Below are 13,429 nucleotides of genomic sequence, written 5' to 3' on the forward strand. Positions count from 1 at the left end.
TGGTATAACTATGTGTGTTTCAGCGTAAGCGTCAGTGCGTGCGTCTGTGTCAGTGTGGGCACGCGAGTGCGCGTGCATACCTGTGTTTGATGACGTGCAAGTGGGCTTGTCCCAATAGCGATGCGCCAGTGCAATTAGTGCGTGAGTGCCACTTCGTGCTTGATAGTCAACCACGCATGTGCTCAAAATAATCATACATTATAACAAAAATAGAAGAAATTAAATAGAAAATATCTTCAAGGAGAGCTACTCAGCGCGCTAGGTGAGTACTGTTTCGTGTTTCAGACTCTCATTATCTAAGATAGACAAATATAGACCCACTAGAAAATTTTTCCAAATTCCCTAGGAGACGGGAGGGAAATGAATGATCAATTTTCCTGTCACGCTGTGACGCAGGACAACACACAAAAAAGGGTAAAAAAAAAATATTAAAAAATTGTAAATAAAAAAATGGAAACACCAACAATCATCTACTGTAAATATCCCCAGAGTTCGATAAGCGCACAGGACTTGCATTGTGTCGTGAATGCTTTCTTTGAGTTACGATTCGCTGTGCAAATGTTTGTACTTCGTGACATAGCTATAGGCATAAGAACCCAACGAGAGAGAAAAAGAGAGACCGGGAAAAAGAAAGAGAACCTTGTTCATTCAACTTTATAAACAGAGTGCTTTAAGAAAACATATCAGTAGAATTTTGACATACGTAATTCGTGTGCGGTTGTAAGTTGTGAAGATCGAGAATGTTTGCAAATCGCAGGCGCTTGCCGATCAAAACATGCGCCTCCATTTACGGAATCCATAGTTGACGTTTGGTGTGTAATTTAAACTCAATCGTCTAAACTTCTTTGCAAGCAGGCTTAAAAGTACTGAAATCCTAGGATCGACCATTACTCTTCCACTTAAAAGTAGTCCCCTTAATTGCTTCGCACGCATATCTTCGAGTGAGTCAGTGACCGATCGTATTTACACTGCAAGGACGCTCCTTTATCGGCACATTCACAAAAAGCACAAAAACAGAATGTTCAACATCAACATAAAATAGTAGTCTCACACTATGTATGGCTGTACTATCCATATACCGCCAAAGAGTTAGAAATAATTTAATCTCTCTTTAATAATTGTCACAAAAAGAAAAGAATTCGTGCCCTAATTGTTTAATTATATAATGTTCCATGAGGCTTGCAACTGACTAAATATGTTTTAAATCAAAACTATGAAAGATAGTTTGATAAGCAACAGGAAACATATAGTTGTATATATCGTGTTGTGTTTTTGATTGAACTTGTAAATTATTGAACTTGTAAAGCGCTTCGAGCTATGGAGAAGCGCTATATAAATGTCCATTATTATTATTATTTATAACTTAAACTAATCATGGCACTGTCCCTGCCACTTCATCGACGCAAAGACAAGAATAAAAATCTATTTCAAGTGAAGATCGTACGACTGTGAACTGTCGCTGGTCCAAAACCACTCAACCAAGGCGAACACGAGTATCAAACAAATGCATTTTTCGTTTGGCGTTTGCAGGCGGCGAAACGTGCAAACTTACTTCAAATCTCAAAAAACTTTCCCGTCTTGTCAGCAAACTTTTTTTCACGATATGGGAAAGGTGACTCCAGTGGATTGCCTAAAACTTCTGTAAATTGTTGAAACTGCTCTGGCCGTTTCGTTAAATTCGCAAAAGTAAACAAATCCTAGCGTGCGTCTACCTTTCGACTTCGAAGAAAACAACATCTGCGACAAATGGGAAAGTATTTGCTAATCGTGTACGACAGACAAAGGGGTCAGGCCAGGAGACGTGTGGGACAGAAATAACCTTGCTCTCTTCATGCTTGCGTCATAGACCCCCCCCCCCCCCCCCCCCAATCTCTTCTTTCATTGTCGTCGATTATACCACCTGTCTCAATCTAACACAGGTAAATATGTACACCACAGCGTAATTTAACGTATCCTCACCCGTCAGGCCCGAGTTTCTGGACGCACTAAAACTGGACAGAAACTTACTAGGACGAGAAGGAAGTGGACCACGGGAAGAATTTATCGGAAGAAGATAGAAAAGTTAAAAGGTGGGGCATTCTGAGATCCAGATAACGCCCATATATATATGACTAAGTGCCAAAAGGTGCGCACGAAAAGCGGACAAAGGGGCTAAAAAATAAAAGTTGACAAACACGACTGATATTGTGATTTTTGTTAAGACAACAGATGCTGGAACCCAATTACGAAAAGAAAAGATAAATTTACCCAAATGATTTTACAAATAACGATAATTTTGTTCGTTATATCATTCAAAACGGCACTGAGTCATAGCATTAAGGTTATCTCGCACGTTTTTAAAGCTAGGGCTTTGAAACTTGGCACACAACCAAAGTATAATGACCTCCAGGTATGGTGCACATCACATTAAACAACATTGAATTTCAAGGTCACAGCGAGGTTAAATTTCCTTTGCAAACTGGAAAATTGTCGTTGTCACGTCTTCCATGTTTTAATACTAGATCAGTTAGACTTTACATACTTCACATACTTTCAGCATTTTTATAAAACCTCATTAAAAGTGACCTGCTGGTTAATCTTTGTCAAAGTTCAAGGTCACAGCGGGGTCACATCTGGTCCAAATGTGGAATATTTTCAATTTATTCAGCGCGTTTATAGCACGAGCTTTGAAAATACACACAGTTCTAGTGTATAATGTTCACACACGATTAAAGTCTGGTTGAAAAAGTCAAGGTCACAGCAGGGTCGCGTTGAGGTCAAACATATACATTTTTCAATGAGGTTTTCTCATATGTTTTTGAAGCTAGGGCCTTGAAACTTGGCACACTACGCAAGTTAAATTAAACCTCATCAAAGACAAATTCCAAGGTCACAGTAAGGTTAAAGATCCTTTAAGGATATTTTCTAAAAAAGGTGACCGCCTGGTTAATGTTTGTCAAATTTCAAGGTCACAGCAGTGCCATCTGGCTTAAACTTTGAAAAATTGTCAATTTCTTCAACTAGTTTTATAGTGTTTGAAGTCATTCACACATGATGAAAGTCTGGTTGATAAAATCAAACGTCAAGGTCGCAGCGGGGTCGCATTGAAGTCAGACACATACAATTGTCATTTTCACGAACGCCTTTTAAGCAACACCTTTGAAACTTCACACATTCCAAAGTTTTGATGTTGTTTGGTTATAATCAAAGTGTGGTCAATTTCCATGATTGAGAGCATTCAGAGGGGTCAAGTTGAGGTCACACAAAAAGTGATAATCTTTATAAGACTCACGTTTGCTGCTATTGCTCACTTGACATTGGTGAAAGTGCTTATTTTATAATTGTTGATCTTGATGTTTTGACCAATTAATATTACCAGGATCAACCATACCAGATTTCAAAGTCCAGAAGTTGTCAAACCTCAAACCTGTTGGAAGTTTCAAAGATTTAAGCATCAACAAATTTCTATTTGATTTGACCTTAAATAACAGATTTGACCTTAAATCTTAAAACAGATCAACCAGACTTTGGTTTTATATAAATTGAAGTTCAATACAATTTCCTTTTTTTTTTACCCAAACCATAACGCCACTTTGACCTTGACATTTGACTAAGGTCGACCAGACTTGGTTCATGTTTGCTGGTGTTGTCCATTTGTAAATGTACTGATATCTGAAATATGACATGACTTATGTTTTGTCGTTCCATGCTACATGCAGTGTCCGAACAATCTCATTTTTTCCCACACGAGACCCTGCTATGACCTTCACATTTCTCAAGGATCAACCTTGAATTCTCCATGTTGAACAATCATTAAGCAAAAGCGTTGTTTGAAGTTTGAAGGTTCTAGCTTCAAAAATCTCTGAAAAAATATGTTTCATCCGTTTTCTGAACCACATGTGACCCAGCCGTGACCTTGAAATCTGACAAGGGTCAACAAGACTTTTACCATGCATGGGGGCGATTAAACCCCAAATGTGTGTGAAGTTTCAAGGTTTCAACTTAAAAAACGTCTGAGAAAAATATACATTTTCCTTTTTGGACAATGTGTTGCACGCAAGACAACACGACAAACGCTCGTGTTATCATTCTTTTACTTTAAGGTCGACTTGCGTGCCCGCTCTTTCGCTAATCTCAATCAAAATTCATCTTGGAAGTTCGGTTTTATTACGCTTTTAATTAAGAAGATTAAACTAAGACAACAAATAGTTAGTTTTACCCATTAAACTCGATAAGGTAGTGACATTTTATGTTGAACGCAAGATGGTGTCGCACGCAAGATCTGAAAAGATGTTGACGACATAATTTCAACACTTGATAGCGCATTCGTGGTTCGTGATTTCTTCACAAATTTTGAACACAGAATGTGTCACGTGGTTCCGTAGATGAAGTAGATCTTTGTACATGTAAATTTTGTTTTTAAAAGAAAATAACCGTTAATTACCGAACATTTTGTCGCACGCAAGATATGACGAAATTTTCAAATCGTTTTCAAAAATGCTGTTCAAAAGTTCTGCAGTCTTTGCTGGATTACTTGAAAGACAGCAGTTTGATACACCGTTATCGCTTGACGTGTCGACATCAATTCCAGAATTTTTGAAAAAGAAATTTAGTAAATATCTGCGATTGAAAAATGTATGCCGTGATGACGACACATCTTGCGTGCGACACCTTAAAATTCGGTTATCGAAAAAAAAAAATTCTCTCGAGATTTAGATTTGACGTTTGGTCTCGTCTGTAAAGCGATGTTTCAGGCATTCAATCAAACTAAATGCAATTCATTTGTGCTTCTTGTTATTTTTCTGTGGCATATTCAAAACACGAGGTATCACGATGTCCGTTTTCAGATGGCCAGTTTTGGCGTTATTTTTGACTTTAAACAAAGATAACTTCAAAACCGTTCAAGTCAGACACACGAAATTATGTCCACTATCTCTTCGCACATTCATCCACACACACACCAATTTTCAGCAGACACACGTTTTTAGAAACATTTTTATTGTAAAACAAAGTCGTCTTCTGTTCTGTGAGCACCTTTTGGCACTTAGTCATATATATACTAACCGAAATGAGAGTGCAGCTGATAAGTCAACATTATACAATTTAAAGATACTACATGGACTTCTCACATCCAGGTGCACGCGTGGGCTTTCAGTCATACCTGAAGCATCTGTCCATTTGAAGAAATTACAATGTTCTGGATGATCGAACGTGTGGCAAAGACCCGTACGTGTAGATATTGCGTCACCCGTGACTCACTTTTTTTTTCTCCAATGTTCCAAATGCATACGTTGTTTTGCTCCCACCAAGACTGCAGATCTTGGCAAACGCGTGACGTAAAAACTAGATTTGATGACGTTACCCGTACACGTTCCCGTACACGTCCTGAAAATTGCTGATCTAGATCTTGCTAAGGCCAAAAAAACAAAAAGGTCTGTTTACGGTAACATAGGCCAAAAAAATAGGGTCGGTAGGTCGGGAATTTTTTTTTATTTTTTTTATTTTTTTTCCCAAAAAAACCATATTTTTACGTTATTTTGCCAAAAAAACACGATTTTTTTAATTTTTTTTTTCCAAATGCCAAAAAAAAGTCTAGGGTCGCGCGAAAAAACTAGGGTCGGTCGGGTTACCGTAAACAGACCTATTTTTTTTTTTTGGCCTAATACCAAGTTTGAATTTCTTGAGAGGAGCCGAAAACTGCATTTTATATTATATATACGAATTGATTGTTATCATTGTCCAGGTGGGACAGCATATGACGGAAAAAGCCGAAGTAAGCGACGTGAAAGTACTCAACGGGTTCCGCACTTCTTTCTACTTAGGGTAGTTTACGTCAAGACATTGCGTTTGATTACGTAATTGTTAAACGTGGTATTTGGTTCTATTCTGGCATGCCGCACACAGCCTTTTGCCAGGGAACGTGATCGCGGGAAATGTTAAAGTATATTTTGGCGGGCGATGCGAACTGACAAACCGCATAAAGTTTCGTTTGGCTGGCAACACTAAAGGCACACGTGCTTGCTTGCTTGCTTGCTCTCTCACACACACACAGACACACACACACACACACACACACACACTCACACACACACACACACTCACACACACACACACACACACAGACATACACACACACACACACACACACACTCACACACACTCACACACACACACACACACACACACACACACACACACACACACACACGTATTATAACTGATTAATGATAACTAAACTTCCACCTCGCCCTTAATCCTATGCAGCTGTTTCCTCAGACTGTTCTAACAATAGGCAACTCCTTGTGTTCACCTTTTTCTATGTGTGGCATGGCAAATCGACGCTCCTTTCAAGCCGTTCTTCCATGAGAGTTTAGTGCAAAAATGAGCCAAGATGAGAAAGACAGACAGAGATAGACACAGTGTATGTGTGTGTGTGGGGGGGGGGGGGGGATGTGTATGTGAGTGCGTGCGTTTGTGCGCGCAAAATGCATGCGGTGATCAGTTTATGTGCGTGTGAGTGTTAGCGTGTCATCCTGAACCCAGGTCAAAAATGAGTTACTTCCCTTCGGGTCTCATTCTATCCCTGGCAGGATGCCTTGGTTTTCCTTGTCTGGAGAGGAAATCGATTGTTTACATATTTAGATCTTGTCGTAATGTGTTTTGGATATAAGCAGATTCGCGATCGTTGATAATGATTTTTCATGGTGTTGTGTAATTTTTAGATTACAAAGGAATTGATATATGTAAGACAGTTTTAAGCGAGCTATTTTTCGCGGCTGTATTTACTGTGCAAACAACTCTAAATATGGCAAAAGTGTCACGTGATAATCAACCGTTTGGTTTCGGCGCTCGCTGGAGCAGACGATTTTTTCTGTAACCAGTTGACAGTGATACAACCATATGTTACGGTCTCCTTCCGGCAGCAGTCCCAAAATTTCGACTTGTTTTGACCTTAGAACGATGTCTTTATCATAACTGTGAAGAACAGAACGGAGATCACTGTCGAAGTCGGCCAATCTGCACTCATTTTCGTCTCGCGAACACTGTTCGCGAACAACATATGGGAGAAAACTCTGTATTCTTGTTTTGATAGATTTGCGTAGGAATTTCGCGTCCGGTCAGAGAGACAACTGGCGATAGCCGTGGAGCGATGATTATCAGAATGGTGTGTGTGTGAGAAACAGAGAGATGCGGGCGTAGTGCGAAGCACAGGCTAACAAACAGACAGACAGACAGACAGACAGACAGACGGACAGACAGAGATCCTTACCTACAAAATCCCAAATGAGCACATTGTCGATGTCTTCGTGAATAAAGTATAGATTCCCAAGAGCCTGCAAACAGACATGGAAGCGAAAACATGTTAAATCATGAAAAATTGATCCGAAGGCAAGATCGCAACTTGAATGGCTGATCCTGCCAACACATCGCTAATGCAAATCATGCTTTTTACCGCATGAGAACGAAATGGACAGGCACTCTAGGGAGTTGAATGCTGAGAGAGAGAGAGAGATGGTTTGTTGCAGGTCTAAGTGTGTGTGTGTGTGTGTGTGTGTGTGTGTGTGTGTGTGAGAGAGAGAGAGAGAGAGAGAGAGAGAGAGAGAGAGAGAGAGAGAGAGAGAGATTGCAGTACATTTTCATCTTCTCTCTCTCTCTCTCTCTCTCTCTCTCTCTCTCTCTCTCTCTCTCTCTCTCTCTCTCTCTCTCTCTCTCACACACACACACACACACACACTTAGACCTGCAACAAACCATTATTTTGTGAAACAACAAAACAGGACAGTGAAACAACAGCAACAAACAATGTCATAAATTTACTGGTCACTCTACAACACAAACACACACACACACACACACACACACACACACACACACACACAGCCATTCCAACTCCTCCACCACCCCGACCCCTAAACAATTGTCAGGAAATGTCACTCTAAAAAAGCAATTATGAATTTCGTTCATCAAATCCCGTTGCCAACCGACAAAGGACATTGAGAAATGCACAGCAACAGTACATATTGTGACTGTGAAGTAGGGGCACTGAAATCACGCTTTAGCATGATTGTACGTTTTACACTGTATACAAGTTCAAAACAAGTCGCGTAAGGCGAAAATACAATATTTAGTCAAGTAGCTGTCGAACTCACAGAATGAAACTGAACGCAACGCAACGCAGCAAGACCGTATACTCGTAGCATCGTCACTCCACCGCCCGTGGCAAAGGCAGTGCCCGTGGAATTCGTTTTAACTTTCTGAGCGTGTTTTTAATCCAAACATATCATATCTATATATTTTTGGAATCAGGAACCGACAAGGAATAAGATGAAAGTGTTTTTAAATTGATTTGGAGAAAAAAAATGTTGATAATAATTTTTATATATTTAATTTTCAGAGCTTGTTTTTAATCCGAATATAACATATTTATATGTTTTTGGAATCAGCAAATGATGGAGAATAAGATAAACGTAAATTTGGATCGTTTTATAAATTTTTATTTTTTTTTACAATTTTCAGATTTTTAATGACCAAAGTCATTAATTAATTTTTAAGCCACCAAGCTGAAATGCAATACCGAACCCCGGGCTTCGTCGAAGATTACTTGACCAAAATTTCAACCAATTTGGTTGAAAAATGAGGGCGTGACAGTGCCGCCTCAACTTTCACGAAAAGCCGGATATGACGTCATCAAAGACATTTATCAAAAAAATGAAAAAAACGTTCGGGGATTTCATACCCAGGAACTCTCATGTCAAATTTCATAAAGATCGGTCCAGTAGTTTAGTCTGAATCGCTCTACACACACACACAGACACACACACACACACACGCACACACACACACACACACACACGCACATACACCACGACCCTCGTTTCGATTCCCCCTCGATGTTAAAATATTTAGTCAAAACTTGACTAAATATAACTATGTCACTGACCGTGAACCTATCGGCAGCAGTATAGTCCTCATCCAAAAATATCCTTGCACGGTCGTATTTCTGGAGTTCGTCGCACGCCAGCAGGTTCCTGCAAAACAAAGATAAGACTTTTAGCGCTACTGTCACGTTCTGGGTCATAAATGACAAGCACAATCTGGAAATGAATCCGGGTAGTTTGTTTTATGCATGCTGAACATTTTGTGGGAAAATTTGACATGCTGGGTCGAATAAGATCAGCACAATCTGGAAAGAATCTACGTTTATTTATTATGCATCCTGAATGTTTTGTGGCAGATTTGACATACAGCGAATGTGTTTCGAGCTATTTGTTTATTTATGTCATCCCCATGCATGCCGCCCCACGCTGAAATTATACCAAGAACCTCAAGTAACAAGGCGGGGGGGGGGGGGGGGGGGGGGGCCTCGTTTCTCGTTTCCATTGATATTGTGTTACCTGTCTGTTTCAATGTGATGTCATAACAGTTGTGACTACCGTTGTGTTTTCTGCGGATTAAACAATTTGATAATGAAGATGTATGTATGGTGATTTCAGTCTGAGATTTTCGTTGCATTCGCTTACCTGTCACTATTGCTTCGAGATGTAAAGGCTAATGAAGTTTACGCCGGGAAGTAATGGATGTAAGAGTTAACATGTTAACGAATCAAGTCTCTCAGATACTTTTCTACCTGTGTAATCCATCTGGCATGTCACCATTATTTCGTCTAGGCTTTTAATTTGACTCAGGTTGAGAGCCACTCGGACGCATTACAATCTACGCAGAGTGGGAACCTTCTGCTGGATCGATTTTATAGCCGACAACTATGCTGATTTGCACAAAAATAATTCAGCAACTCAACACAAGCAGCACCCTTGCTCTAGATTCTTGATACGTGTCCAAAAGGGAGGATGCTTTTATTACAGTGTTAAACTTAAAGCCTGGATAGATCTTTGATGGTTTATAAAGGAAGAAAAGTATATTTAAACTTCATTGGTAGTCGTTGTCTTCGTACAAGACAGTCTTCGTAACTTCCCTGTTGTCTTCGTAACTTCCCTGGAGTTATTCAGTACTTCAATAATACAGAAGTGCAAACAAATTAAAACCAACCCCCGGTTCTTACAATATTATGTCAAAATAAAACTCAAAAGACGAAGAATGCTTACAATACATAAACTGAAACCAGAACTAGCTTAGCTAAAACACACACACACACACACACACACACACACACACCAACATATTTAATCAAAACAATGCGGCGCTGTGTCTATTATATATATCTATTGTGCTGCACGCTTCCTCAACGCTGACCCTGTTCGTATATATATAGAATGCGAAACTACTTGGGTACACACAGGTTTATTGTTTGAAGAACACGACGAGGTATTGTCCCAAAACATGTACATTAACTCATTGTCTCCCAGGTACGGATATATCCGTACCCACTCATATGCCTCTATCTGACCAGGCACGGATATATATCCGTACACACATGGTCACTACATTGCATCTCCTCTAATTCGGCACATATCCGCATTCTGCTCAGACTGCTAGCTTCAGTCGCTTCCTGTAACGTCGATCTAATGCCTGCATTCCAGCTGATACACAGTTCCCACACAGTTCTAAATGGGAAGCACAGTTGTGTGTGTGGTTGTTGTTGTTGTGGGGAGGGAGGGTGAGAGGCCGTCAACAAATGTCACTCTAAAGTAATTACGAACTTCGTCCGTCAAATCCCGTTGCCAACCGACACGGGCAGTGAGAAATGCACAGCAGCCGTTTGTGACTTTACAAGAAGGGCAAAGCCCATACGACTCACATGCTTTACACATTTTTCCTACCAAAATACATGACCTTGACCCAAGGTCAAGGTCATCCAAGGTCATGCAACACAAAGCTGTTAATTCAAGACATAGGAAGTACAATGGTGCTTATTGGCTCTTTCTACCATGAGATATGGTCACTTTTAGTGGTTCACTACCTTATTTTGGTCACATTTCATAAGGGTCAAAGTGACCTTGACCTTGATCATATGTGACCAAATGTGTCTCATGATGAAAGCATAACATGTGCCCCACATAATTTTTAAGTTTGAAACAGTTATCTTCCATAGTTCAGGGTCAAGGTCACTTCAAAATATGTATACAATCCAACTTTGAAGAGCTCCTGTGACCTTGACCTTGAAGCAAGGTAAACCAAACTGGTATCAAAAGATGGGGCTTACTTTGCCCTATATATCATATATAGGCGAGGTATTCAATCTCAAAAACTTCAGAGAAAATGGGAAAAATGTGAAAAATAGCTGTTTTTTAGGCAACATTTATGGCCCCTGCGACCTTGACCTTGAAGCAAGGTCAAGATGCTATGTATGTTTTTGGGGGCCTTGTCATCATACACCATCTTGCCAAATTTGGTACTGATAGACTGAATAGTGTCCAAGAAATATCCAACGTTAAAGTTTTCCGGACGTCCGGACGGACGGACGGACGGACGGACGGACGACTCGGGTGAGTACATAGACTCACTTTTGCTTCGCATGTGAGTCAAAAATGGGGACCCTGACATCACGCTCAGCATGACTGTATCTGTTAAACTGCAAATCGTATCAGCATAAAGTAAGTAAAGCGTAACCCTTCGACAAATCATTCTTAACCACTAAACTGGTGGATTTTCTTTTAAGGAGTAAATATATGCAGAAAATGAGCAGTTCGTGTTGACGGATGGCGTAAAGCGTCCACGTCCTGTAAGTCGCTCGTCTGTATTTTAAACTCTCCAAGTGACGGACCTTGCTTGTGTGTGTGTCCCAGTGTGGATCCGGCGCCAGGAAACCAGAAGGAATGGAATGGGACAGTGAGGTTTAAGATCTACAAATACTATACTGATCCATCCAAGAAACGTGACTATGTATAACTTCCAAACGACGAATAGTATTTCAGGATCATCTCTCTTAGAAAACCAGTTTACTTCGGCCTGACTCCTCTGTCATTAACGTCATTTGGAGAATTAGCGCAACATCTACTTCATATTTCAACAGGGATGTTGGCCTCTGTCGCTCACAAGCTTACAATTACTTTTGTGGATGGGTACACTTGCAACGCACATGTATCACAGACAATGAGGTGACAGCGTCATCAGGAGACCTGTCCCCTCTGCAGCCACGTGCTAAGTGTTGAACCCCCCTCTCCATCCCCACCCAATCAACCCATGGAGTTGACCTCAAAGCCGTCATTGACGTCATCAAATACCTCACCACCCGTCACCCTGTCAGCTTCGCAACCCCCACCCTCTCACCACGACATCCCTTTCTTTTGTGTCAGTCGAGTTCCCCGTTTACCTGGCTAAAATAAGCTTCACCTTTCTATACCTTGAAGCTTGACACAGGCACACGACGACACGGTAACTGACTGTGACATCCTGACAGACGATTACAGACGATTCGTATAATACATATACGGTTGACGTGAGGTTTCAAGCGCAAAGTGCGCTGTTCTGTACGATCATTTTGTACGAAACACTTCAGATTTTACTCCTAACTATTTGAACTCAGTCTCTTTTCTGAAGACTTTTTCTAGACAGAATCAGGCCAACACATGGAAATGAAAAAAAGAATATTTCAGTCCAAATGTTCAACTGTCCACAGGGAGCAAGCAACCAAGCTACTGACTTCTGCAAAACATTATGGTGGCGTTAGCAAACTAACATTTCTTATAGATTATATGTGATGATTTACATGCATGCTAGCTCACATGGGACGCAAGGTATACCCTTAAACACAAACAATCTGTCATACGTGCATTCGCCCACCATGCCCAGGATACCAGTAATTCAACTATAGGATGCAGAAGAAAACAACCAACAGAAATAAGTACGAGCGGTAAAAACAATGTTCGGCAAACCAAAACTGTTGCAACAGAAGTGTGCTAATTCCACAAGACAGCCAAAAGGAGGCTAAGACATCACAACAATGTTTTTACATTTAGTCAAGTTTTGACTAAATGTCTTAACATAGAGGGGGGAATCGAGACGAGGGTTGTGGTGTGTGTGTGTGTGTGTGTGTGTGTGTGTAGAGCGATTCAGAGAAAACTACTGAACCGATCTTCATGAAACTTGACATGAGAGATCCTGAGTATTTTTTTGATAAATGTCTTTGATGACGTCATATCCGGCATTTTGTAAAAGTTGAGGCGGCACTGTCACACCTTCATTTTTCAATAAAATTGATTGAAATTTTGGCCAAGCAATCTTCGAGGAAGGCCGGACTTTGGTATTGCATTTCAGCCCGGAGGCTTAAAAATTAATTAATGACTTTGGTCATTACAAATCTGAAAATTGTAATTAAAAATATTTTTTTATAAAACGATCCAACATTACGTTTATCTTATTCTTCATCATTTTCTGATTCCAAAAACATATAGATATGTTATATTCGGATTAAAAACAAGCTCTGAAAATTTAAAATATAAAAATTACGATTAAAAATAAATTTCCGAAATCGATTTAAAAACAGTCAATT

The 13,429-nt window shown here is 40.1% G+C and overlaps 1 protein-coding gene across 2 annotated transcripts in view; it reads right to left on the bottom strand.

The window, feature by feature from the left end:
- LOC138982939 (inositol polyphosphate-5-phosphatase A-like) overlaps positions 1-13,429 on the bottom strand; it is a 61,246-nt gene that overhangs the window by 29,566 nt on the left and 18,251 nt on the right. For both annotated transcript variants that reach the window (XM_070356335.1, XM_070356334.1), the window contains exons 4-5: positions 8,921-9,008; positions 7,250-7,313 (exon numbers count right to left, since the gene is read on the bottom strand). In XM_070356335.1, coding sequence (XP_070212436.1) covers positions 7,250-7,313; positions 8,921-9,008 — 152 coding nt within the window. The remainder of the gene's footprint in view (positions 1-7,249; positions 7,314-8,920; positions 9,009-13,429) is intronic.

Source organism: Littorina saxatilis, linkage group LG12 (genome assembly GCF_037325665.1).
Source record: "Littorina saxatilis isolate snail1 linkage group LG12, US_GU_Lsax_2.0, whole genome shotgun sequence".
Classification (NCBI taxonomy): domain Eukaryota; kingdom Metazoa; phylum Mollusca; class Gastropoda; order Littorinimorpha; family Littorinidae; genus Littorina; species Littorina saxatilis.